The sequence below is a fragment of the Blennius ocellaris genome, assembly GCF_963422515.1.
Source record: "Blennius ocellaris genome assembly, chromosome: 7".
NCBI classification, from domain to species: Eukaryota; Metazoa; Chordata; class Actinopteri; order Blenniiformes; family Blenniidae; genus Blennius; species Blennius ocellaris.
This window is the reverse complement of record NC_137656.1, coordinates 4,438,685-4,462,764: the sequence shown is the minus strand read 5'-3', so window position 1 is coordinate 4,462,764 and position 24,080 is coordinate 4,438,685. Positions and strand designations below refer to the sequence as shown.

The 24,080-nt window shown below is 45.0% G+C and overlaps 2 protein-coding genes across 2 annotated transcripts; one reads left to right on the top strand and one right to left on the bottom strand.

The window, feature by feature from the left end:
* Positions 1–152: 152 nt before the first annotated feature.
* On the top strand, positions 153–5,004 carry grsf1 (G-rich RNA sequence binding factor 1). The gene is made up of 10 exons (XM_080499042.1): positions 153–533; positions 1,222–1,366; positions 1,596–1,751; positions 2,327–2,461; positions 3,074–3,212; positions 3,297–3,430; positions 4,060–4,145; positions 4,234–4,369; positions 4,790–4,841; positions 4,928–5,004. Exons 1-10 carry the CDS (start codon positions 324–326, stop codon positions 4,929–4,931), a joined length of 1,197 nt encoding a protein of 398 aa, XP_080355168.1. The 5' UTR covers positions 153–323; the 3' UTR covers positions 4,932–5,004.
* Positions 5,005–5,606: 602 nt separating this feature from the next.
* On the bottom strand, positions 5,607–22,778 carry rufy3 (RUN and FYVE domain containing 3). Its single transcript, XM_080499615.1, has 18 exons — positions 22,312–22,778; positions 15,499–15,672; positions 15,240–15,357; positions 14,422–14,523; positions 14,204–14,327; positions 13,018–13,082; positions 12,706–12,771; positions 12,546–12,615; positions 12,317–12,406; positions 11,630–11,713; positions 11,305–11,472; positions 10,093–10,190; positions 8,193–8,312; positions 7,890–7,998; positions 7,754–7,800; positions 7,282–7,309; positions 6,747–6,824; positions 5,607–6,657 (listed from the first exon to the last, which is right to left on the bottom strand). Exons 1-18 carry the CDS (start codon positions 22,583–22,585, stop codon positions 6,514–6,516), a joined length of 1,959 nt encoding a protein of 652 aa, XP_080355741.1. The 5' UTR covers positions 22,586–22,778; the 3' UTR covers positions 5,607–6,513.
* Between the last annotated feature and the right edge of the window lie 1,302 nt (positions 22,779–24,080).

The window sequence follows — 24,080 nt, the reverse complement described above, 5'->3', positions numbered from 1 at the left end:
TGTTTTGAAAAAAATAAGCCAGTTTTTGTCCTCAAGCTTGACATCAAAACCAGTTTACGACAACTCAGCCAGACTTTTACTTTGAAAGCGGAAGTGCGGTTGCTGCCACGCTGACTTGACGCCAGGAAACGCTCGTGTCCTTGATTGTGTCACTGACCCACGTGAGTGTGTTCACCCCCAAAACAGTGCAGAACACCCGAGACAAGCCCCACCAAAGCGGCCAAACTCACCCAGCCAGCCCGTCTCTTGCTCCCCGGATACCGGCTTGTCTGAGCGACACACCCCGGCTCTGGTGCCCCGGCTCCCGGCGTGACGCGGCTGACATGTCCGGTAACAGCAAGTCCCTGCTGCTCGTGCTGCGCCGCTGTGTCGCAGTCAGACAGCTCTCGTCAACCGCGTTTCTCGGAACCGCAGGCGGCTCCGGACCCACCCACCAGCGGACGTGGAGCTCGGCGAGCCGGGCAGTCTGTCTGCGGGGCCTCGGTGCACTTCATCCCGCAGCGATGGGCGTTCAGCGCCTCTTCTGCACCAAGGTGAGTCCCGGTCCCGGAGCCCCGCTGGGCCGGCGAGGACCAGCCGGGAGTCCAGGGTCTTTCTATGAACGGTCCTCTGCGACACTTTTTGGGTTTTTTTGCTCCCATTTTTAATGAGCTTAACTAAACTAAAATGCTGGTTCGCATCAAACAGGGGAATGTGAACCTTAAATCAACAGGGCCCATATTAATGTGCTACCTACTGCCACCTGCTGGTAAGGAATGGCATTTAAATAAACAAAAATGCTGCTTTATATGTTTGTTCAGTGTAAGTTTATTAACTAAAAAAAATTAATAAATCCTCTATTTAATCACTTTAAATGTTTCACACCGCTTGCAGTCTTGCCTTGAGAGAGTAATGTCAGAGTAGACACGGAGGTCGCCGGTTGGAGTCCCGCTGTGGTCATCAGGTGGAAGTAACCGATTACAAACACTGGGGTTACTGTAAAACAAGTCGATTTAACTTACTTGTACTGCGAGGAGTATTCACTTTTGAAGATATGCAATGTTATTCATACTCGAACACAAATCTATTCCATCCTTTTAATAGTCCTTTGAGTACACCCGCTACTCTAAATAGTACTCAGAGCTTTTGATTTGTATGTTTATAGTAAGTCGAGTCTCGTAACAATTTAGAAAATTGCCTTGCTGTGATTTTTGCGTTCATTGACGTCCTTTCTCCTCCCAGACAGGATCCCCCTGCGACAGTGAATACCCTCCGCTGCCGCCGTATCAGCCCAACTCGGAGCCGGAGACCAAGGAGGTCTACATCGTGCAGGTGAAAGGTCTGCCGTGGTCCTGCACCACCCAGGACCTGCTGCACTTCTTCTCAGGTGTGTGTGTGTGTGTGTGTGTGTGTGTGTGTGTGTGTGTGTGTGTGTGTGTGTGTGTGTGTGTGTGTGTGTGTGTGTGTGTGTGTGTGTGTGTGTGTGTGTGTGTGTGTGTGTGTGTGTGTGTGTGTGTGTGTGTGTGTGTGTGTGTGTGTGTGTGTGCAGAGCGACGCGCCTATTTCCCGTCACGCGGCGCCACTTTTAAAGACTCTACGATTCTGGTGCCTTTCAGAGTGTCGGATCCGCGAGGGGGAGAAGGGGATCCACCTGACCGTGGACAGGAAGGGCCGGCCGTCGGGACAAGCCTTCGTCGAGATGGAGCACGAGGAGGACGTGAGCAAGGCGCTGGAGAAGCACCGGCAGTACATGGGGCCGCGATACGTCCAAGGTTTGCTCCTCGTGGACGGGACGATTCAAACGTAGTGTTTAAAAAACAAAAAAACAAAAACAAAGCAGTTTGATAGAGGAAACAAAGGCTGCATGCTCGACGATCATGGACAATGTTCCTCCTGTCATTTCTAAATATGGAGTGTCAAACGTATGGCCCACAGGATAGAGGTTTACCTGCTGTAAGAAATATGACCTGCAATGCATTTGTTTCACCACCAGGGGTGCACTTTAAATCCGTTATGTGTTGAATCAGTTCCTGTGGTCAGGATTCCTACACAGATGTAGAAATATGTCGACATTGGAGATCATTTCTCGAACTTGACAAGTTATTCTGATCACAATATGAACTAACAGACTATATTTCTGAGTTCCAGCTCATGCTTTCTGCCTTTGAAGATGTAAATGGTGTCAAAAAATCCACTGATCCAAAAGTGTTGGAAAGGAGAGTTGATTAAATGTGAACTTCTTATTGGTATATTAAAAAATTTTTGCAGTAAAACAAAGACAGATTTAGAGTTGTTTGCGCCGCATGTGACCTCTGAAGTAAGTCAGTTGTTGTTGTTGCTCTCTCAGTGTCCGAGGTGACAAACTTTGACGCCGAGTCCATCCTGAAGAAAGCCGTCCAGACTGCAGTGGAGGACTCCGTGGTGCTGCTCAGAGGAATCCCGTTCACCTGCAGCGAGGACGACATCAGCACCTTCTTTTCAGGTGAACCTCCAGTTTGCTCCGTCGGGTCAAAGTTCAGCCGCGTTCCGCCAAATAAAGTAACATTTGATCCTCAAAAATAAATTCCTTTCCACCGCCTTCATGACTGCTCTTCTGTGTGATTAGTTAGTTTTAAGTATTTGAAGCAAAAAAAAAAAAAAACTAATTAAATAAATTATCTATCACACGTTTTTTTTTTCTTCTAATGTGAATTTGTTTTTATGGAAATCAAATGAAGACAATTCACATAAACGAAGCTCATGCTGATGTAGAACTACAGCATAATTTTTGCATTTTCGTTTTAGAAAAAAAAAAAAGCCATCATGTTGGGGAAAACTAGCGTTAATTGTTTTTTGTCACGTGCTTTAAACGTTAACGATTAAAGACGGACTGACGACCAAGCCGGGTTGTTATTGTGGGTGAATCTCAAGTGTAAAACCACAAAGTCCAGGAGAGTATGGACTGGGAGTGTTTCCGAAATGTGCCGTTTTCAGTGTTGTCGTGTAAACGAGGCCTCACTCGCCAAGAAAAAGAAACTTTTGAAGTTATCACGGCTCCTTTCACGCAAAAGACTTGCTTCCCCCCCCCCCCCCCCCCACCTTGTCTGTGCTTCAGGTTTAGATATCGTCGAGAAGGGGATCACCATCGTGGAAGACTCCAAGGGCAGAAGGTCGGGGGAGGCCTTCGTGGAGTTTTCCTGCCAGGAAGCGGCGGCCGACGCTCTGCGGCGAGACCGCGAGCTCATCGGGAGCAGGTGCCGACGCCCCCCCCACTCGCCGTCCCCGTTAGTCAGCGCCTCTTCTCGATGGTAACCTCCGTCGCCCGTCTCCGTCCGCAGATACATCGAGTTGTTTCCCAGCAGACGAGACGATATCGAGTCGGCCTTGAGGAGGATGAGGAGCCCAGCTTCCTCCCAGGGTTTCTCTTCGGCCGGCAGCAGGCGGTCGGCCGCCATCGACTCGCACAACACCGGTAACTGGCGTTTCATTCGACTACATCATCCAGTAGCCTGGTGCTGCGAGGCTCCAGACTTTGTACAGAAGGTTAAGGCACAATCCCAATTAAATTTTGTACCCCTACGCCTACCCCTTAACCCTCCACCTTCCCTTCCAAAATGAGGGCAAAGGCAAAGGGCTAAAAGTGTCAGCCCTTAGATTTGGGACACCCCCTCTCCCTCTGCTCAGCCCCGCCTCTCTCGCTCCGTCTCACAGTTTTGACGTCATAATACGGCGCCGTTATATTGGCAGAGCTGAACCACGGATGTTTGTTGATTTTCCAGCAGGAGCGTCGTCCTACCGTCCAAATTCAACGTGTTGCAGTAGCTTGGCTGCTTTGTTTCGTTTTCTGCCTTCAAGGTGAAGAAATAGACATAGAATAGTTTTTGCGCCGTATTTGGACTTCAGAAATATTACTTCCCCTCACCCCTCAGACTCTGGTGAACGCGTATTTCAAAGGGGTAGGGCAAAGGGGTAGAATTGGGATTGGCCAAAACATTTAATTTGGACTGTATTGATCCAAATATTAATTGCTCAACTGTAACATTTCAACAGTATTCCGGTCATTAAACGGCATATACATTTTTTGTCGTCTTTCTGTCAAAGGCGTTCCCCAGAGCTCCGGCAGGCCGGCTCATTACGTCCACCTGAGAGGACTTCCCTTCCAGGTCACCGGCGAAGACATCGCCAAGGTAAAGACGCCTCGCCGAGTCTCCCTCCACCTGCCACCCTCCCCCTCCACCTGCCACCATCTCCAATGCGTTCTCTCGTCTCCGGCAGTTCTTCGCCCCCCTCGTCGTGTCCAAGATCATGATGGAATGCGGTCCGAGCGGGAGGCCGAACGGCGAGGCCGACGTTTACTTCAGGTGTCACGATGACGCCCTGGCCGCCATGTCCCGAGACAGAATGAACATAGGTGAGAAGGTCTGCCAGCAGGGGGCAGCGTCTCGCACACCGTAGCTTTACCTCAATCTTTTTTTTTTTTTACAGAAGTTATACTTCTGGCAGTGGTTCCAGTTGAACACTTTTAGTTTTTAGTGCAATCCTGAATTAAAATGCCGCTTTTACTCTGTTACATTGAGCTTCCATGCTACTCTTTTTTTTTTTTTATATAGAGACTTCGGCCTCCTGACTGTTTGACCAATCAGTTGAAGCCACACCATTTGAAACGTTAATATTTATTAACCACATTTATGACAACAAATGTGGCACAGAGATTTACGACTTAAACCTAAAGTAAAATACCTTAAATGTTTGATTTTAGATTCATTTTTTATGAACTCGCGTCTTCCTGGTTGATTTGGAGATAATCTTTGCAGTATTTGTGTGTTTTTAGGTCACAGATATATCGAGTTATTCCTGAACTCTGCACCAGACCGTGATGGAAGGTGAGAACCGCCAAATCTAATCCACATGATGAACGTTCCGAAAAGTAAAATTATTAATGTCTGATTTTTCGTTGCGTCTCCTGCAGGTGAAACCCAGCGCACAGAGGATTTGCATATTTAAACATCCACCCGACATCCAACAATAAACATTTGTGATGTTGAACGACTTTGTTGTCTTCATTTAATAGATTTTATACGGAGGTCGTGGGTGACATCAGTGAGCCACTTCCTCATTTTTTTGCTTCTGCACATTTTAAATTCTTATGTCAAAATCTGGTTCTTTGAATGCCAGACTTCATGCACCATCTTGTGGAATAAATTGGTACTACAAGACCGGTCGGGCCACAGCTAGCTGCTTAATGTCAGTAAATTTCTCCACAGCATTCTTATGTTAAAAATGTAAAGCTTTGCAACTTATTGTAGAAAAATGACATTCATGGCTTTATCTACATATCTGGAAAGTTTTACTTTACTAAATAGATGAGGGTATACTTCGGTATCGATTTTCTATTTGTGCATGTGTATTTTGTCCGGAATGAATTTTTAATGTAATCGATAAACAACTTTAAACAGTCAATTATCCAATAGCGGAACTAAATCTTAGGTATAATCTACAATTCTTATGCTGTGGACTCACTACACCTTGTGGTACAAATTGGTATTGCACGATTTAACAAGCAATGTTAAGAGTATTTTCCACAACCGAGCTGCGACTCAAAAAAGAAGTCTTGCAGATTTAAAATCAGATCCGTTTATTGTTGATTCAAGAAGCATTTTCATCTCACAAAATAATTTGCTTCCCCAGGAGTTACCTCAGCACATAAAACAGAAACAGCTCGGCTCAGAGCAGCGCACCAAAAAACAAACAGGGTTACGTGCTAGTCCAAAGCAGAAATGATCTAAATGAGAAATCTTCACCATTCAATACTGTGATATTATACAAACCGAGTGAAGAAATATTCAGCAGAACATCTAAGAGTCGATGATTCCAGCTCGTAAACTTTGAAGAGAAGGTTTGTGAGCTTCCCTGCGCGGTAAATTAGCTTAGCTTAGCACGGAGAGTCGCAGCAGCAAAGAGAAATAAACCTCTGTTAAAGTGCACCACCTCACGTTTCTTTAACGTGTGCAAAGTTCAACGTGTTAAAACTAACGAACAATGTGGAGTTTCACTTTATAGCGGGGGTTTGGAACTTCCATTTAGTGGATTTCTATATTTCTTGATATGTTAATCTGATATTTTAATTTCTGGCCAATCAGCATGAGGCGCAAACCTTGTGACAAAAACAGTGTTTACAGCCGGAGCCAGTGAGAAAGGAAAGACTAAACAAGAAGAAACGGGATCTAATGGGAGCCTCAGAACCCTCTTTTGTATATACATCCATAAATAAACCTTGGTTTTGGTTAGAATGCCATCCTGCGTAACAAAATAACCACGTTTTTGGCAATAATCTGTTACTAAATTGCATCAAAGATCACATTTCTGACCACCTGATGCTCAACCTCGTCCAGTTTTCCCTATTTTTTTACCTTTTAAGTGTTAAGAAAAAAAAGTCACGTGGAGGAGATGATGGGACGCCGTCCTCGTCAGCTGGAGGAACGTCCTCCGTTGGCGTCCCCCGGCTGGACTCGCCCTCGGGTCCGAATGGAGATGGCCGCCTCGTGCGCGCGTGGCTCATGTCGGGGTGGAAGCGTAGCTCTGCAGCAGCAGCGAGTAGCAGGACGTGCACACGGTCTCGGGCAAGATGGAGGAGGGCAGCGGCAGCTCTCTGGACACGCAGCTCTCGCAGAAAACCTCACCGCAGTTCTTGCAGCGTTTCTGGAAAGAAGAAAAAAAGAAAAAGAAAAGGGAGAGAATGAATTTCAGAGCGGCGTTCTGCTGCTGGACCTCAAGCGACTTGTTCGTACCTTCGCTCTCAGGAGGGACTCGCCCTCTTCGCACATGGAACACATGGAAGGCTGAGCGGTCGCCGCCAACGTGTCGTCCTGAAGACAAAGCACACGCTCAGCTCAGTTTTCTGTTTCTGCAGAAACCAGCTCCATATTTTATACCACTAAATCGCGGACAGATTTAAATCTGCACATTTCTGATGAGGCTTGAAGGACGTTAAAACTCACGGACCTGCATCTGGACTGGCTAGTTATGAGTGTGAGCAGCTTATATGCCGCCAACGCTGCTTCTTATTTCAGTAAAACAAGAATTTGTGCCGTCGGTATAAAGTCTAATCTAGTTTATTCTTGCAATACTGGTTTGTACCACCAGATGGTGCATTGAGTCCCTCAAAGCAGTTAACAGCGAATTGGCACAAACAGTTTTGCAAACCACACTGTCAAAAGTTGAGAAAATTCCACAGTGGAGCAGCGATAATCCATTTCATAGCAGACATGGTGAGCACATCGTTTCATTCTGTTTATATTTAGATGTTTCTTGAATCGGGCTCACCTGCTCGTCTTCACGATGTGACAAAGACCTTCAAAAATGAGAGAAGAGACATAAAGGTTAGCTATATTTGTCATACTTAGTTCTTCAGACTTAATTTTTTATCACTTCAAAAGATCTCCAACGTGCGATGCAACGCCTGGGGCGGGGCTCCACTGGGGGGCGCCAGAGAGAAAATTACTTTACATTACGCTCATTTTGATGTTTGAGGACAAATATTGACGAAAAGAAATAATTCTTTCTTTGTCTCTCCATCTTTTTTCCCCCAGACATTTCTAGCAAGCAAGAGTTAGAATTTCCGTAGTCAATAGAAGTTGATAATCAGTTGTTGGTGGAATTTAACCCAAACAACAGCGCTCTTTCTCTTGCCTCTACCAGCGTCTCAGGAAAGCACGAATAAGCACATTTGGGCTCAAACTGACTAGAATCACACAGATCTCACCGTCTTGCACCAACGAAATTAAAATGGACTCACGGGCTGGAGCTCAGATCTCCACCCTGGGCCTGTTCGGGGACGAGCGGCTGGAGAAAAGCGACAAACACACACGACATCAAGAAGCGTAAAGCTGGACGTGGACGTTCGCCGGGGGTTGTATTTCCGTGCGGTTTACCGGAGGCTTCCTCTCCCTCTGAGCAGCGCTGGGCTGCCGGTGCGGAGCGCCGATCTGAGGCTCGCTCCGCCGGTCGCGCTCTCTCCTCAGCTCGAGCTCCAGATTAAATCTGCATCACACCAGCATGTTAGAACAACTTAACTGTTTTTTGATTGCGTTTTGGACGCGCATCTCGGCCACGTCCATCTTTGATCCCGTTCTCTTCGGGAGCGTTGTTCATCACACTGGCGTGTTTTGATCAGTGGGACGATCGTCACGTCTAAACGGGAGTCGTCAAAAACACCTGTGAACAGCGAAACTCACCTGTGTTTGCGCAGCTGCTCCGCCTCCGCCTGCAGACTCTCGATTTTGTCTCCAAAGTCCTGTTTGAAGAGCCGGTTGGCCTCCAGAGCCAGATCCCGCTCCCTCTCGGCCTGTTTGCATCTGGTTTGAGGGTGAGCGGGTTAACAGAAACTTATGGGAAAACAACAACAACAAAAAATAACAAAAAAAAAACAAACAAACAAGCTTAAAGCGTGAAACTCGACAGGAACCAGTGTTGAGATTACTCTCCGTTTTTCAGCACGAACTTCCTGTATCAAAAGGAGTTAGGCACTAAATAGGATTATGAAATTAGTAACTTTCCACTCATTTCATTAGTTATTTCCAGTAAATTTCTCTCAGGAGATCACAGAGCCTCTTCCTCTCATTGGCAAAGCCGCAAATAATACAACGTGCACGTGGACGACACAGTTGCCAAGCTACAACAGGGAATCCTCTGCTTTTAAAAGACGCATTGAGTGAAATAAAACCGCGCCATTTTTCCTTTCAGAAATGTTTCACGTTTGCGCGGCAGCATTTTGAGACCGACGTCGTTAAGAGTGTAGAAGAGTCGTGACGCTCTGGAGGAAACGTTGACCGAGCATGTGCAGAAGAAGCATTTATTAGGGTTTGGAACTATCTGGGAACGTTTGTGGAACAACGATATACTTTAACCACTTTCTGTTAAACAAACATGGACGCCAGAAACATACATCGCCTGAATAGTTCGACAGGTTTTTCTTAATTTGCTGAATTGTTTTCAAAAAGTTCAGTTTCCTCTCATTTCCATGTAGACGGAGCAAATTTTTTTAAGTTACATTCCTCCTCCGTTACCCCAGAGACCGAGGGTTTTTTCCAAAAGTTCCACCTTCGTAATCGTTTTTTAAAGTCGCTCCGAGCCCCGCTGTCACGTCAACAGTTTCGTGTTTTCACTTGAAAATATCACGTAAACGCCTCAATGTAATTTTCCGCAACTTGCACAAGACCGACAAGACGAACTTCAGCCAAAAGAAGATGAAGCAGGTTGTTTATTCATCGTTTTATTAGCCTAATGAGTACTACAGTTTACACCAATGTTATGTTCACACACATTTCAAAATTAATGAATTAATTGCCTCTTGCGTCACCTTGATTTTCGCACTCCATCGTTAAATGGGAACAAACCTTCGGATCTCGGTCTTTGTTTTTGTGTGTGTGTGTGTGTGTGTGTGTGTGTGTGTGTGTGTGTGTGTGTGTCTGTGTGTGTGTGTGTGTATCCTCTCAGTCTTTGTTGATTAGAAATATGGGAGGAGAGTCTCGGACTGGGCGGTCGAATTCTTTGGAACGTTACAGCAGGTGTTCGGGTTTGTTGGCACTTTACTCGCTCTGCCTTCACCGAGAAGCATTTCAGGAGAAACCAAAGCAGAAGTGTGTGGGGGGGGGGGGGGGGGGTTAACGTCCTGCTGGGAAAAGCTAAAGAAGATGCTGGAGAGCCACTGCGGGAGGTTGTGGGGGAACGTGGGTTTTTTTCATTTTCGACAACAAAAAAAAAGGGAGCGCGTACAGAAAAGAGAAGATCGTAAAGTTTGGTTATCTTTTGGGATTAATTGGGGGGGGGGGGGGGGGGGGGGTTTGCACGGTGGTCAGGTTTGTGAGGGAGCCTGGAGCTACTGCTGCTGCTGCTGGAGCAGCTTCCCTGCAGCCGAGCTGAGGCTTCTGGCCTGCTTGGCCATGTGTTTCTCACTGGTCCCAAAATAATAATAATAATAATAATAATAAAGAAAAAAAAAAGCAACAGAAACACATGAAGGGGGAGGAGGAGGAGGAAAAAAAGTATGATAATGGAAGTGGAGAGAGGAGAGACATCGCAAGTGAGTGGGTCGGCTGCTTCAGCTCGGAAGACTTGGTCATCAGGGGTCCTCACCTGGTCTCCAGCTGTTTGATGGTTCCTGACATCTGGTTGATCTTCTCCTCCAAGCGAGCGATGGCTTCGCTCTTCTGTTTGGAGCCGGCGTCGGCGCTCTGAGGACAGAGATCCCCCGTTCAGTTTGACCACAGAGTGTGAAAAATATTTAAAAGAATAGCCATAATAACCTTTAAATGTACATTTTGAAGGTTTTCTTGGTCGTGACGCGAGGATAAATGAGGGGGAAAAGTCTAGATTTTTCATGAAAACCAAACAAATCACTGCAGAAAATGACGACAACCTCAACATAAGGCCAATTTTAATTGAACGCATATTTAAAAATTTGAATTAGTGAGGATAATTTTTTTTTTCAAAACAAAATTTTAGGAGATTTCAGCATGTTCAGCAAAAATGGTAGATTAAAATTCAAAAATGTCTAAGATGCACACAGATTTTTTCCCCCCCACTAAAATCAAGAGCGATTGTAGAATTATGCTCTCATTTTACTGCTACAACATATTTCAGATGAGATTGGTCTACAGGTGGGCCTTTAACTTTAATAAATGCGGCATCTCTCGGTCATGCTGACGAGATCGGCGTACATCTGGTCATAGATTGGAGTTTTTGAATTCCCGCGTACAAATACAATATACCGCATTCCTGGAAGATCATCACGTGAAACCAGGAGGAGTTCAGTTCTCATCACTGAGAATACTCAGCATTTATCAATGTGCTGTTAAAATGAGACTACGCAATAATGTCGAGGATCGCTATTAAGATATTTACAATAACAAAAAAAAAACATAGGGTTTGCGAGACACTGGCTTCGTTCAAATTCAAAATATTTCGTATTACTCAGAAAACGACAATCATCTTATAGTCGCAAAAAATAAAAAGAGGTGGAAGCCGCAAAGCTGCGGAGACAGCGTGTGGTGCAGCTTCAGGTGAAACTCTTCCGCTAGTCATGTTTGATTGAGGTGGAAATCTACAGCTCCGGTTCAGGCATTTTCCCCGAGTTGTGGAGTGAAAGCAGAATAAACCTAGCCTCCATTAGATCAGTATTCAAAGAGCAAACTCAATGCAGCAATGGAGGAGTTTTGTTTTGGGTTTTTTTCCCCCAGGCATGGCTGCCAGGATTGTTAGTATTTCAAGAGCTTCGCCGAGTCGCAGACGACGATGATGGGAAAGAGGGAAAAGCGGAAGTAAAAGACGATCGCGAGGCGAGCCGACCTGTGACTTGTGGCCGAGCTGCTGGTTGATGGCCCGGAGGTCCTCCAGCTGCTGCCGGAGCTCCACCAGAGCGTCCTGCTTCTCGCAGATGTCCTTCTCCAGCATCTTCATGGACATCTCCATCTCCTGCTTCATGCCGATCTGCACCTCCAGCTCTTTCTCCACGTCCTGCACAGACGCCACAGCTTCAGCCCTCAACAGGTTCCCCCGTTTATTAGAAATGGAATTCTAGTCAAAAGAATAGGACTTTTTTGGGGGCAGGGATCACGGTTTAGCTTTGGATGAGTGTGATAAGGGGGGACGACGGAGGGACACGTTTTCGTACCAATCGAAGCAGAGTTTCCTCTTTGAGCTGCTTGCGCGTTTCCACCATTGCTGATCCGTCTGCCACCGAGTCGCTTCGTGACGCCTGAGGGAAACAGGAAGGAGGGTTTTTTTATTAGAAGTGTGTGTGATACGTGGACGATCGACGAGATCACCTCGACCACCTCGACCCTACGCCTTCCAGCCATAAACCCACCTCTTCTAATCAAGACACAATGTCTTTCAACTCCAATGCTACAACTTTTACTTTCAATTGTACGCTACATAACAAAGAAAGTTTTTCTTAATCGTGCCCTTGACGAAACATTCTGAAAGGCAAACATGCCGACGTGAAAACCCGTTGGTGATTCCTGTGACCTGGAAATATGAAAAGAATCTGACAAAAACTAAGTCGCGCGTCTATAATTTTGCTGTAAAATGGTACAAAACGTGAAATATATTGATCATAAAACAGGTTTATGGAAATCAGCCCATAGAGCGATCAGGATAACACTTTTATTGTGAAAATGTTTCCACATATTGTCAGTCATAAATATCTTATTATATCCATATAATATCTATAGCTTATCTCTAATAAGGTCAAGTAGAAATAACTGTCTTTCGTGAGGATTTTTTGGGAGATAAGTGACAATTCTAAATTGAGCCAAAAGTAATTTGTTCTTAATCACAATATTAACTTTGTGCTCACCTTCCTGGCCTCTAACTGATACGAGCTCTCTTCCTTTACTCTCTCCACATCTTCTTGTAGAGTAATGATCCTGTTATTTGCCACTGCGAGCTGCAGGGAGACACAAGTCAAGCACAACAGCTCCGTGAACAAAAAGAAACTCCCTGCAGGTGAAGTCTTCAGCATGAAAACTACTGCTACTTCCTTTTTTTTTAAGCAAATCTCTGAGAAAAATGACTGAAAGACTCACCTCTTCTGTCAACTTTGTGTTGGACTTCTCCAGAGCGTCCACCTTGGCCTGGAGGTTATTTACTGAAGCGCTATAAACAAATAAATACATGAAGTCAGTTAGTTAGTCAAGATTAAAAAAAAAAAAAAAAGACAGCGAAGAAACTGATTTCTTGTCAAACCTTAAATGTCTGTTCAGTTCCTCGATGTAGTTCTTCTGGTCGAGAATGGCTGTGATCTGACCATCGCTGAAACGGCAGGAAGAGAAAGAGTCTCACCGATCAATCAGGAAGTCAATCGTTTCCAATACTTTTACTTATTCCGCTGATGTATTCAGCTAAGCAGCTTTCTAACTCCTCATCTATCCTCTAATATTTGGTACTTTTGATTAGTCGAATGTCATTTTTTTTTTAAAACTCGCAGAGCACCGAGACGCTTCCCTGTGGGATCCCGCACCAGGAAGTGGTTAAACAGCAGTAAAACGTCACTCTTACCCTTCTGCACTCTTGCTACTGTGTCCGCCGTCTTTAAGGTACATGGAGAAATCAATCACCCCAACCTGCAGCGAAACAAACCACATCAAATACAACGAAAGACACAACAGACGAGCCTCGACGATGACGTCGCTTTTCTCGACGCCTGCGTTTTGACCGATGGCGACTGCGGAAGACGTGGTTTTGAGTTTTGGCTCAGTTACGAGTCACGTTACCATTTTCTCTCCACAAACTTTCCTTTTTTTTTTTTTACCCGAGAAAACCAGGGCAAACCAAAGCCGATCTCTACAGTCGGCTTCACATGCAGCCTAAGCTGTGCAGCCTAATTTCAATGGCGGATATTTAGAGAATTAAAGATAATTAGTAGGTTTGGAGACGATAGGTGAAGTGAGGAAACGCGAGCTGAAAACAAACAGCGTCTGCTCTGAATTACGCCTTTGTGTGTGGCGTACAACGTCATGTCAAACATTCCTGTGGAGATGATGAATTGGCCCACGCCCTTTCAAACTGTGATATCACTTTTACTCATGAAGTGTGTGTCTCGCCTTCTAGCGTCTAATCCAATCCAAGCAGGAGAGGACGACGATAAATGCAGGCATGATGATAAATTAAACGATACTTAATGTTAAGCTGCCTAAATCAGTGATGTCAAACACATTTTCAGTTGAGGGGCCATATAAAGCTTAATTTCATATTAAGCCTGCTGGATCTGAAAAAAAAAAAAAAAAAGAGTGCCGTAATATCCATTAGATTTAAACTTTAAATTCTTTCTTTGTTGTGGCGTGGAGTATACATTATGAATATTTCCCAATTTTCACAAAACCAAACAATTACTACAGAAAATTACAACAATCTCCACATGCAGCCAATTGCTGTTGTGTTTTTTCATTTGCTGTTGTGTGTTTCAATTTGTTGTTGTGTTTTTTCATTTGTTGTCTTTTTGAATTTGCAGTTGTGTTTTTTCATTTGCAGCTGTGTTTTTCAATTTGCTGTTGTGATTTTCAATTTGTTGTTGTGTTTAGTGATTTGTTGTTGTGGTTTGCACTTCAGGGCCACCGTAAGCAAACACATCTAATGTACAACCTTAAGCTGCTTGTATCTCGAGTTCCAGAGGCAGAAAAGCATTCATTATTATTTCTTAGGGTCCTACGAGACACCATGTGTGTTTGAGTGGAGGCGGGATTACCTGCGAGTCCAAGTCCTCGCCCTTCATACACAGATTGGCATCGATGACGTTCAGTCCGACGAGCAGCCCGGCGATGACGGCGCCCTCTTCCTCCATCATCAGCGCGTTCGGCTCGTAGAATTCACTACAAGTAGAGTACACGGCGAGAACGAGACGCTTCAGTGGATATTTTTTTACATCTGGATTTACGAGACCGACCCTGAAAAGCAAAAGCCCACCTGAGCAGGTCCTTCCTGTTGATGATGGTCTTCATGTAGTCCGACAGCTTCTTCTGCATTAAAGCCAGTCGTAGCCAGGCGCGCCCTCTTCCCAGAGGAGTTCTGCCATCAAACGCAAGAGTCATTTATTAAAACAACTAAACTCTGCACTGACGATACAAAATTTTTTATAAATAAACAACACTACTTACAAAAAGGGGGATTGTTACGTTCAGACCAATACAATTACTTGAAATGAATCAACAGATGCTACAGAAACTTTTAATGCCAGAAGCATGTTTTTTACTGTAATACAACGATTCATCAGGTAGAATTCTGGCAATTCTACTTTCTTGATAGTTGCGAGTATAGAGAGTCAAAGTATTGTGCATTCTGCCTCTTGTCAGGCAGTTTAGCTGCAAAGTGCCACTCTGTTCTCTCATCTACCAGCTTGAGTTCCACAATTTGTTCGCAATGTTCATACGAGATGAGGCGGAGACAAGAAGTTCAGTAAACACCGTCTCCCTTCAATCCTGAACACATGTAACCAGAGTGAATTAGGCAATACCACTTTCGCGCAACAGCGATCGCCACCTGCAACATCCACTCTCTCAGAGTTTCAACAGTCGGCCATTAGACGTTCCCCGACGTTTTATCCATCGTCATGTTTTCTGTTCCCTCGACCTAGCTGCTGGTCGTCCCTTTCTCTCGATGCAAGCTTGACACTTTGCGACTCTCTGCACCATCTTCTGGTACAATGCGGTATTACACCACCCCGTCATTCGTCCTATTGGAACGGACCCGAGTCTTTGTTGCACGTACGAAATACAAGCACTCACTTGAGGCCAGGAAGGTCTTTTACACTGGCGGTGATCTCTCCGGCCTCCGGCGTCAGCTTCTCCACCAGCTCCAACGCCCCCCAGAACGACTTGTTCTGCCCCAGGAAGGTCTTCTTAGCTGACGGAAGACAAAACGCAGCGTTCAACTTATGAACGTAAACCCCGACTTTTGTGTCAGCTGGGACCAAAAGTGGTCTTAAATAGACCGTAAGAAGCTGTGACGAGACAGTGATGCGTGAAGGAGGAGTCTTACTCGTACTTTTTAAGCCGTGTTTCAGACAGTGCTCCATTACGACGAAGAACTGCTGGAGGGGCGCGTAGTCCGAGTCGAGTGTGCGTCCGAGGTTGAGCGCGGACTCGATCAGGCCCTTGATGCTCAGCTTGGCCATGTTCATCAGGTTAAGTCTCTCGATTGCGATGGGATCCTTGGGATCTGGACCAGGGGAGAAGACACGGGGACATTTACTCATTATCCGTCCTCGTGCCGACGGGGGACACGACTTGCTCAAGGGCTAAACTAAGACACGTCGAAAATAGCAACGAATCGAGTCGTTTCCAGGAAGTGAAACAAGGAAATACTCCAAAATAAAATAAATTCTTCCTGACGGTGTTAAACTGTGATTTTAGGAATTCACAAGGTTGTTTTTTTTTTACTTGTCAAACTTAAAACCCAAACCAAGCTTTATTATTTCTTTTTAATTTGGCAGTTAAAAAAAAAAGGTATAATGTTGAATGGTGACTCGTGAACCTCATTTTAAGCATTATCACTTTCACATTATCCCTATTTTCTATGAGACTACCTTCAAAGTGGCACCGTTACTCCATCACCCGTGATGTAGCTTATACCGTGTAGAGATAGCATATTTTCTCTTTTAGTCTGAGCTTATCATTTTTGCTGTAAACATGAGCCTCGATGGGCCGTCTTCACCACATTACCCTCAACTTTGTTACAATCCCCTAGAAATGACTGTGTTGTATGCGGTGCTATATAAATAGAGAGAAACCCAACAAATCCACATGAGCAAGCATGAGTGCCTCTTCTGTAAACGTAGCACCTTTTCTCCATTATCCTCACCGGCACTGGAAACAGTTTTACTCCATTACCCTCCATTCCACCTTTAAACCGTTAGCAATACCGTTAAATACAAATACAAATGTGTTCAATATTTAGTGTCGGAGCCTAAATGCAGTTCATTGATGTTGGTTAAAAAGATAAATAATTTAAGTTAATCTAAAACAGCAGCAATGTAAGTTATTTAATTTGGAAGGAATTAGGAGGAGCATTTACAGGTATTTCAGTCCATATGGACAATAATGTAATAAGTTAATCATTTAAAATGTTTGTGGTTAATTTAAGTGGATAAAAGCTTAATTTATGTGTTATTTGCAATGTTTGGAAATGGATAACTGTTTGGTGTTTTCAAGTGGCTGTGCACCTTTAATTGTTTGTTGATGCTCCCGGGGGGGTGGAGTTTGGGGGGATTACCTGTGACAGGGAATCAGGCAGGGGAGAGTGGAGCCGCACGGTTTCTTGACCCCTCTCTCTCCCTCTCTCTCTCTCTCTCTCTCTCTCTCTCTCTCTCCTTTTCTTTTTGTCTTGTTTTTCCTTTAACGGATTTAACGGACAACTTATGTAACTTGGAACACCTTCTGTACCACCCTTTTGTTTGTTTTCTTTGAGAAGTAAACTGTTAAACTTTACGAGTGGTCCTGTGGATGTTTTCGATGTGGATAAAGAAGAGGAGAATGGATAGAGCGTCAAGCTAAGGCGTCATTCAGTGGAAACTACATTTACTCTTTACAGTTAAATGTATGCCTTTTTTTCCCCACTGTTAAAAGACAGTGCTGAGCTTTGTGTGCCATAGAACCATTAACAACAAAAAAACAACAACAATTTCAACAATATTATTATGAACAGCCTGTACGTCTCTGTGCTGATCCATAATTAATGCTTGCATTTAAAAACCGGAGGGGCTTTTAGAGGATGACCTCCACAGTTTGATGTTGGGCTGCAGCATTCGTATATATATTATTAATATATTTCAACTTGCGATGAGAGGAGTCTGGGTCAAGCAAAAGGCTTGGTCACCACTGTTTTAAAGCGCCTGCAGTGCCTTTTTATCGTTTACCATGGGTTATGAGGTTATGAAAAGCAAGTCGCCGTCAAGCATCCCTGATGAGAACCGAGTCGTGGGCCTGGTGTGACGCGAGCGACGATGGGACGGCATGTTAGCATGACAAAACAGAAATGTGCAGCGAGAAAAGTGTGAGCCGCCTCCTTCCTGAGAGGCACCGTGGAGCAGCCAATAGCTCTGCCCTGTGCCGGGAGAAGGCGTGGCAACATGAGACAACACATAATGTGTTTACCATCCAGTTGAAAGCGATAAATAACGGCTCAACATGCACATCCGGAACCTGGGAAGCATTTCCTGACGGATGGAAACGTGTCAATTCTTTTAGCGTCTCGTTTAATTTGATGCGAGTAGAAGTAAAGTCATTGCATACAAATATATTCTTCATGCCGAGTGGTTTTTTTTTTTTTTAAAGACGAGATACAAGACTCAACACTTCCTGGGTGCTTTTTGTTTTTGCCTGATCGCAGCTTATTTACAAGCGTCGTCACGGCCGACACGTCAAAGCGTTGCACCCGACAGCCATCATGACACAGCTCGACGATCACCCACGTTCCCACGGTTCAACCGGGTGGAAAAAAAACATGCCACTGTGACGGGATTCCTGGCTCCCCACCACGCCCTGCCATACCACATCCCAAATATACACCCCCCCCCCCCCCCCTGTCCCCATTCCTCGGGGGGGTCCCGGCTACCCGGCGTTACCTTCGTGCGCCGGCTCCGGGTCGGGGGTGAGCGAGATGTCATTGAGCTCGCGCAGGCACAGCCACTCGCCGTCGACCGACACGCGAAAGTTGCACAGATAGATGGTCTCCCGGGCGGCCTGGGTGATCTTGTCTGTGGTGGGAGTCGGGGTCTCGCTCTGGGGCGTCAGATCAGACATGATGACTCAGCTTTTGCCACGGCACAAACCAACACGGCCCGAAAGAGGGAAGGGGGAAAGAGGAGGAGGAGGAGGAAGGGGAAAAAAAAAAAAAAAAAAGACGTAGCAGCTTTTGTTCCGGTAAATGGAGGACAGAACCAGAGGATGAAAACAGCATCGAAAAACAGGAGCCAGGAAGAACAAAAGGCCGGGATGGAGAAGGCCCTCAGCAGGTGCGAGGAGAGGCTGCCGCTTGGTTATTTTTCCTCCTCTTTAGGCTTGCATCCTCTTCTCTTCCTCGCTACAACTGCTCGTCTTGAGAAAAGGGCTGCCCTCCCCTATTTCCTCCTCCTCCTCCTCCTCCTCCTGCTTCTCCTCTTCAACCTCTTGTTATCCCTTTTGTACAGACTGGAGGGAGTGAGGAGGACCGGTTGGGAGGGGGGGGGGGGGGTCAGGCTGGCACTTAAAATGCAACAAGAGTGAGCGCAGCACCGGAGGATCACGGCCCTCCTCCTGCACGCTCTGATTGGGCGGCACTGTGCGACTGCAGTGAACGCACTGGGAGGGTGTCGACCAAGATGGCCGACAAGCAGCACTGTGGCCACAGCAACACATGGTCACGTGAGCAGATGGTGCAAAAAGGAGGGAGGGAGGGAGGAAGAGGTGCTGATGATGGTCCCCCGAGTGGCCAACTGAAGCTCATGATACAGCGCGAGGACTCGTCTGTCTGTGGAGCATCCACACCCCCCCCCCCACCCCACCCCCACCACCACCACCTCCAGCACAGAGCGGCAGTGAAACACCCACAGCATCAGAAATCGAAAAAAAGGTTTTCGCTACCAGATGAGATAAACATTGTCTGAAAATGTCTCGAGTAATCAATTAATGGGAAGTGCTTTATATTAATTATACAGAGACTGTACTGTTACGTAGACTAACTTCAACCACCACAACATGACCGTGTGTCGGTGAGTTGATGTCAACACACCGAGAGAAACTGCTCCACAGAGATGTGGGGGAAACTCATTACCAGTTATCACAAACGCATGACCGGAGGACGAGACGCAACCACTTATTAGGTTTAGGGAGCAATTACGTTTTCGCACAGAGACAAACGGCTACGCAATCTTTAAATTTGTTTGACGATATGAAACCCATGAGGAATCTGAAAGGGGGATTTTTTTTTCTTTTTTTCCCAATCATGCTTAAAAATGACAAACTTTTCAATATGAAGGAAAAATGCCATAACCAAGTGTTTCCTTGTCCTGGCACAAACAGAGATTTAAAAAAACAAAAAAAAAACAAAATGACAACTTCTGGTGCAACGTACAGTGAAATGCCCGAAAAACTTTTCCTGCAGCTGTTGCATTATGGGTATGCTTATAAACTCGACATGGCATTGAGGCTAGTTTGATAGCAACAAGGTGACTAACTTTTATGGCAGCATCACATCTCACATTGGGTCTGTGTTGTGTTCACTACTAAATTACGCTTTTTGGGGGGGGTTTTTTAGATTAAATTTTGTGTGTTGGCGGGCCAGATCGGAGGCTCTTGAGGGTCGGTTTTGGCCTAAATTACAACTTTTTATTGATTGAGAGCTCTAATTAATGCATGTCTAGTGGCCAAATGAGAAATCAGATACACATAAATCAAGAAAAAGAGGGGAAATACAGCAAATCCGACACCTGCTCTTCTTCTCATGGGAACCAAAACGTACACAAAAACTGCTTGTATTTATTGCAGAGCAAATCATTATTGCAATACCAGGAAACGTCATTGCATATTTATTTAGTATAATGAAGCTCCAGTTCAAACACGAGTGACAACAGTCATTTACTATCGACTCAGTAAGGATCAAACACGCAACCCTGACGAAAAGAAAATATTCACCTCAGAAATCTCGTCTTTCGTCACCTACACTACAAATTGGCTTGCTCCTTGTATAAATGGCTCCCAAAAAAAACAACTAAAATAAGGTGGAAGCTGTGACCCACGTCACGCCAAGTGGCCAGCTTCATAACCCAGTGTGATGGACCAGCGACAGTAGAGAGGAAGTAGGTCAGTAAAGCCTGTATGTCACTTTACTTTTCATTTGTTTTCACTCCTTCATACATTTAGACTCATCTAATGTGATAATCTTGAAGGATTAATTAAATATAAAGGCCGATCTTACTGTCCTGATTTGGAAAAAAAAAAACATTTCAACAGGTCCATGACTTGTGTTTATTATTCAATCTGACATTTTTCCTGGCCTGAGGACAGTCTAGACACTGGATTTACAGGACAGGACATGCTGAGTCTAGCTGGTTAAGCTTGTTAACTTCAGTACATCACAATGAATGGACATCGATGACGGCAATGACATGACTGCTCGTTCTAAAATGTTAAAAAGGAAAACGAATAGTACATACTGTGAGCTGCACAGTGGTGTCATGGCTGCTGTATCTCACGGGTGATCAGAGACTTTATTTGTTGTCCCATTTGTTGTTGTTTTTTTGATGCGTGAAATCTTTCAAGCAGCTTACAGGTGAAGATTGAATTTAAATCTACTTTTTGACCTCTGAACTCCTCTATTGTAGATTTATGTTGGTTTGGCATCAGGCGTGCAGCACTAATGCCTCACACTGGTTGTTGCAGGTTGGAGTATTGCCTGGTCCTTTCACTATGGAGATGTCATTCTCTCTTTGAGTGTGAGTGTGTTTCCTCCAGGTATTATGGTTCCATCCCAAAGTCCAAAGACGTGCATTTTGGGATTTGGGATGGTTTTCTAGATCTACTGCAGTACACAGCTCGGGGATGTTCCAACGTCTGGCTCAACAAAGGTACAATGGTCAATTTTAGTCAACCCTCAGTTCTAAAATGTTCTATTGTTTGGCACAAACAACAGATGCTTACAATTTGCAATTCTATTTCCAACACACGTTTGAAGAACGACTGTGTCTCAAATGTTATGTGTTGTGGTCAAGTCTGAGTCCAGACCAATCCCAGAGCATCTCAAGACTAAACCAAGACGTTCAGGTGCCGAAACCTTACAGTCTTTGAAAATTCAGTCTGGAGACCAGTCTCAGGAACTACAACCCTAGCATAATAAAAACTGAGTATTGACTGGAACAATGACAGCCTTTGCTGTCATACATGCTCATCTATGGCTTAACTTGTAATCCATCCATCCATCGGCTACCGCTTTATCCGGGGCCGGGTCGCGGAGGCAGCAGTCTGAGCAGAGTTGCCCAGACTTCCCTCGCCCCAGACACTTCCTCCAGCTCCTCCAGTGGCACCCCAAGGCGTTCCCAGGCCAGCCGAGAGACATAGTCCCTCCAGCGTGTCCTGGGTCTGCCCCGAGGCCTCCTACCGGAGGGACATGCCCGGAACACCTCCCTGGGGAGGCGTCCGGGGGGCATCCGAAATAGATGCCCGAGCCACCTCAGCTGTAACTTGTACAGTATTAACTTGTAACACTTTGATTAATTAAAGCACCATCATAAGGTACTTTTTTCCTCTTCTTATCCATAGCAGCTATTCCATCATCCATCAATCTTCTTTTCCACCAAGGGGGTCATGGTGGCAGTACAGTGGAAAACAACCCTAGACATCACTGTCACCTGCAGTTCTTCTGGGTAGACTGCAAGATACACTTGTGACATCGATAAAACGCCAATATTTTGTGCAATCCTACAGAAATACACCGGAGAAAATGTACCTTCTGGAGAATATTAGTTGTTTGCTTCATTAAAGTTGTGACTGATTTTAGCTTCCAGCTAAAGAAACGTAAACAAACGCGGCTGTCACAACAACACTCGTTCAGTGAAAATGTAAATTAAAAAAAAACAGGCATGAGCTCACACCGAAACTCCACACACAAATGCTTTTTATGTCAATTCTTCAAAACACACACGTGTGAGCATTAATGCTAATTTTTTTTATTAAAAACACAGCCTGTGTACGAAGTTACTGAAAGTTAGCTTAACATGCCACCAGCAGCGTTAACAACGAGTATCTCCGATATTTTTTTTGAGAAAACTAACCTTTGTCTAAAGTGTGAAATGTGACTTTTCGAAAGTTTCCCCAAGCCACTTACTTCTCCTCCTGGAATCGACCCTCTCGATGTGGAAGTCGTACTGCCGGAGCGGGGCGGCGGGCTGCAGGGAGCCGGGCGGCAGGGAGCCCGCCGCCCCGAAGCGCACGCTGGACGAGCTCAGCGCCTCTTTGAAGTAAATCACCGACGTCGGGGACAGAGTCTCGTCCGGACTGTCGACGTGTCCGTTCTCGTCCGAGGAGTTCTGCCTCCCAGAACTTTCCCCGTGGTCCGCCTGCGGATGCTCCGCTCCGGGCGACACGTCCCGCTCAGCCATCCTCCTCCGCTCGGGTCAGATGTGCTTCATGTGACCGGGAGGAGGGCTCTGACTTCGCTGCGCGTGCGGGCTGTGCTTACCGCACTTGCGTGTGGCGAAGCCCGGTCGCCAGCCGCCCGATTGGAAGCCTTTTCCCCGGTAAATCACTCCACCTTTCGGCCTGTCCTCCACAGCCCTCCGCTGATCCGGAAACGGCTGCCTATTAGCATGTTTAGCTCCAGTTTCTACGTGCTGTGTCAGCGACGCAGCGGGTCCCACACAACGTGACCAGAGACTGTACTCGCTGGGGGAGAGCGCGCGACAGACCAATATACACCGCCACTGAGGGCTCCCATGAGTCTTTGCGGTACTACTCACTTTGCACATCTTCGCACGAAAAGAGTATCTGATGATCTATTTTTAATAGTTTCTTAGTGTGTCAATAGGAAACTTCAAACGTGCAAAAATAGCACAGGTTATCAAGAAGAGATGAGTTAAAGCAAAAAAAAAAAAAAAGATTTCATACGTATGCTTAGAACTTACCTTGACAATAATTGAAGGCACAAGTTAACATTTTCCTCCGGCCTTTTTAAGTAAATTTAGGCTGCTTTCTTTTTTATCCATTATTGGAGGTTTACCTGTTTTGGGCCAGTTTTAGTAGATGCAGTTTTTGGTTTTTAGAATTTTTTTAATTTCCCCCTTTCTAACATTTAATTGTGTTTCCAGTTTTTGTTCCCCACCTTGTTTGCTCGTTCTGCTGTTTTAATCTTTTGTAGCTATGTTGGTCATTTTTATAATTCATACTCATTAAGTGTATTTAATTGTATGTGTGGATCACTGGTTCCTCGCAGCACACTAACAGGCCTCAATGGTACTCAATGTGGGCCATGACAGGTAAATTATAATAAGTTAATTTGAAAAAAAAATCAATATTTAATTTGTATTTGAGTTTTGAATTATTAGAAGTAAAACAACACCTTACAAACCAGTGAGTAACCGACTTTAATGTAACACTGAAATTTGTATGACTTTTATGACTTCAGACTCTTGAAGTCTTATCAGTAATGAAAACTAAACAATGATTTTGTTGAAAGATTTGGGGGCTAATTTTGCGTCCCTCTATTATCTGAACTTTATTTACATGAACCAGTCCATATTGAATGATTCTGTTTGTGAAACACATGTTTGGATGACATTGTGGATATTACACTTGGCCGGGCTCCAACACGACATGACAACTGGAAGAATGTAAGCAGAAGATAAGTGGAATTTCAGGTAATCCATGTTTTGTACCGCTTTTATATGAAAACCTAAAATAACTAATAGAACCCAATTTGCCAACATATAACCAGTAATAAGTGTTCTAATAACATTAAATATACCTTTTACAACATTTCCATGTAATTTCTTGTACTGATATGGATTTTATTTGAAAAACTTTGAGAAAATGAGAGAGCTCTGTTTAATGTGTAATTCCCAACATAGACAAAAGGGGGAAAGAGAGAGCTGTTAGGAT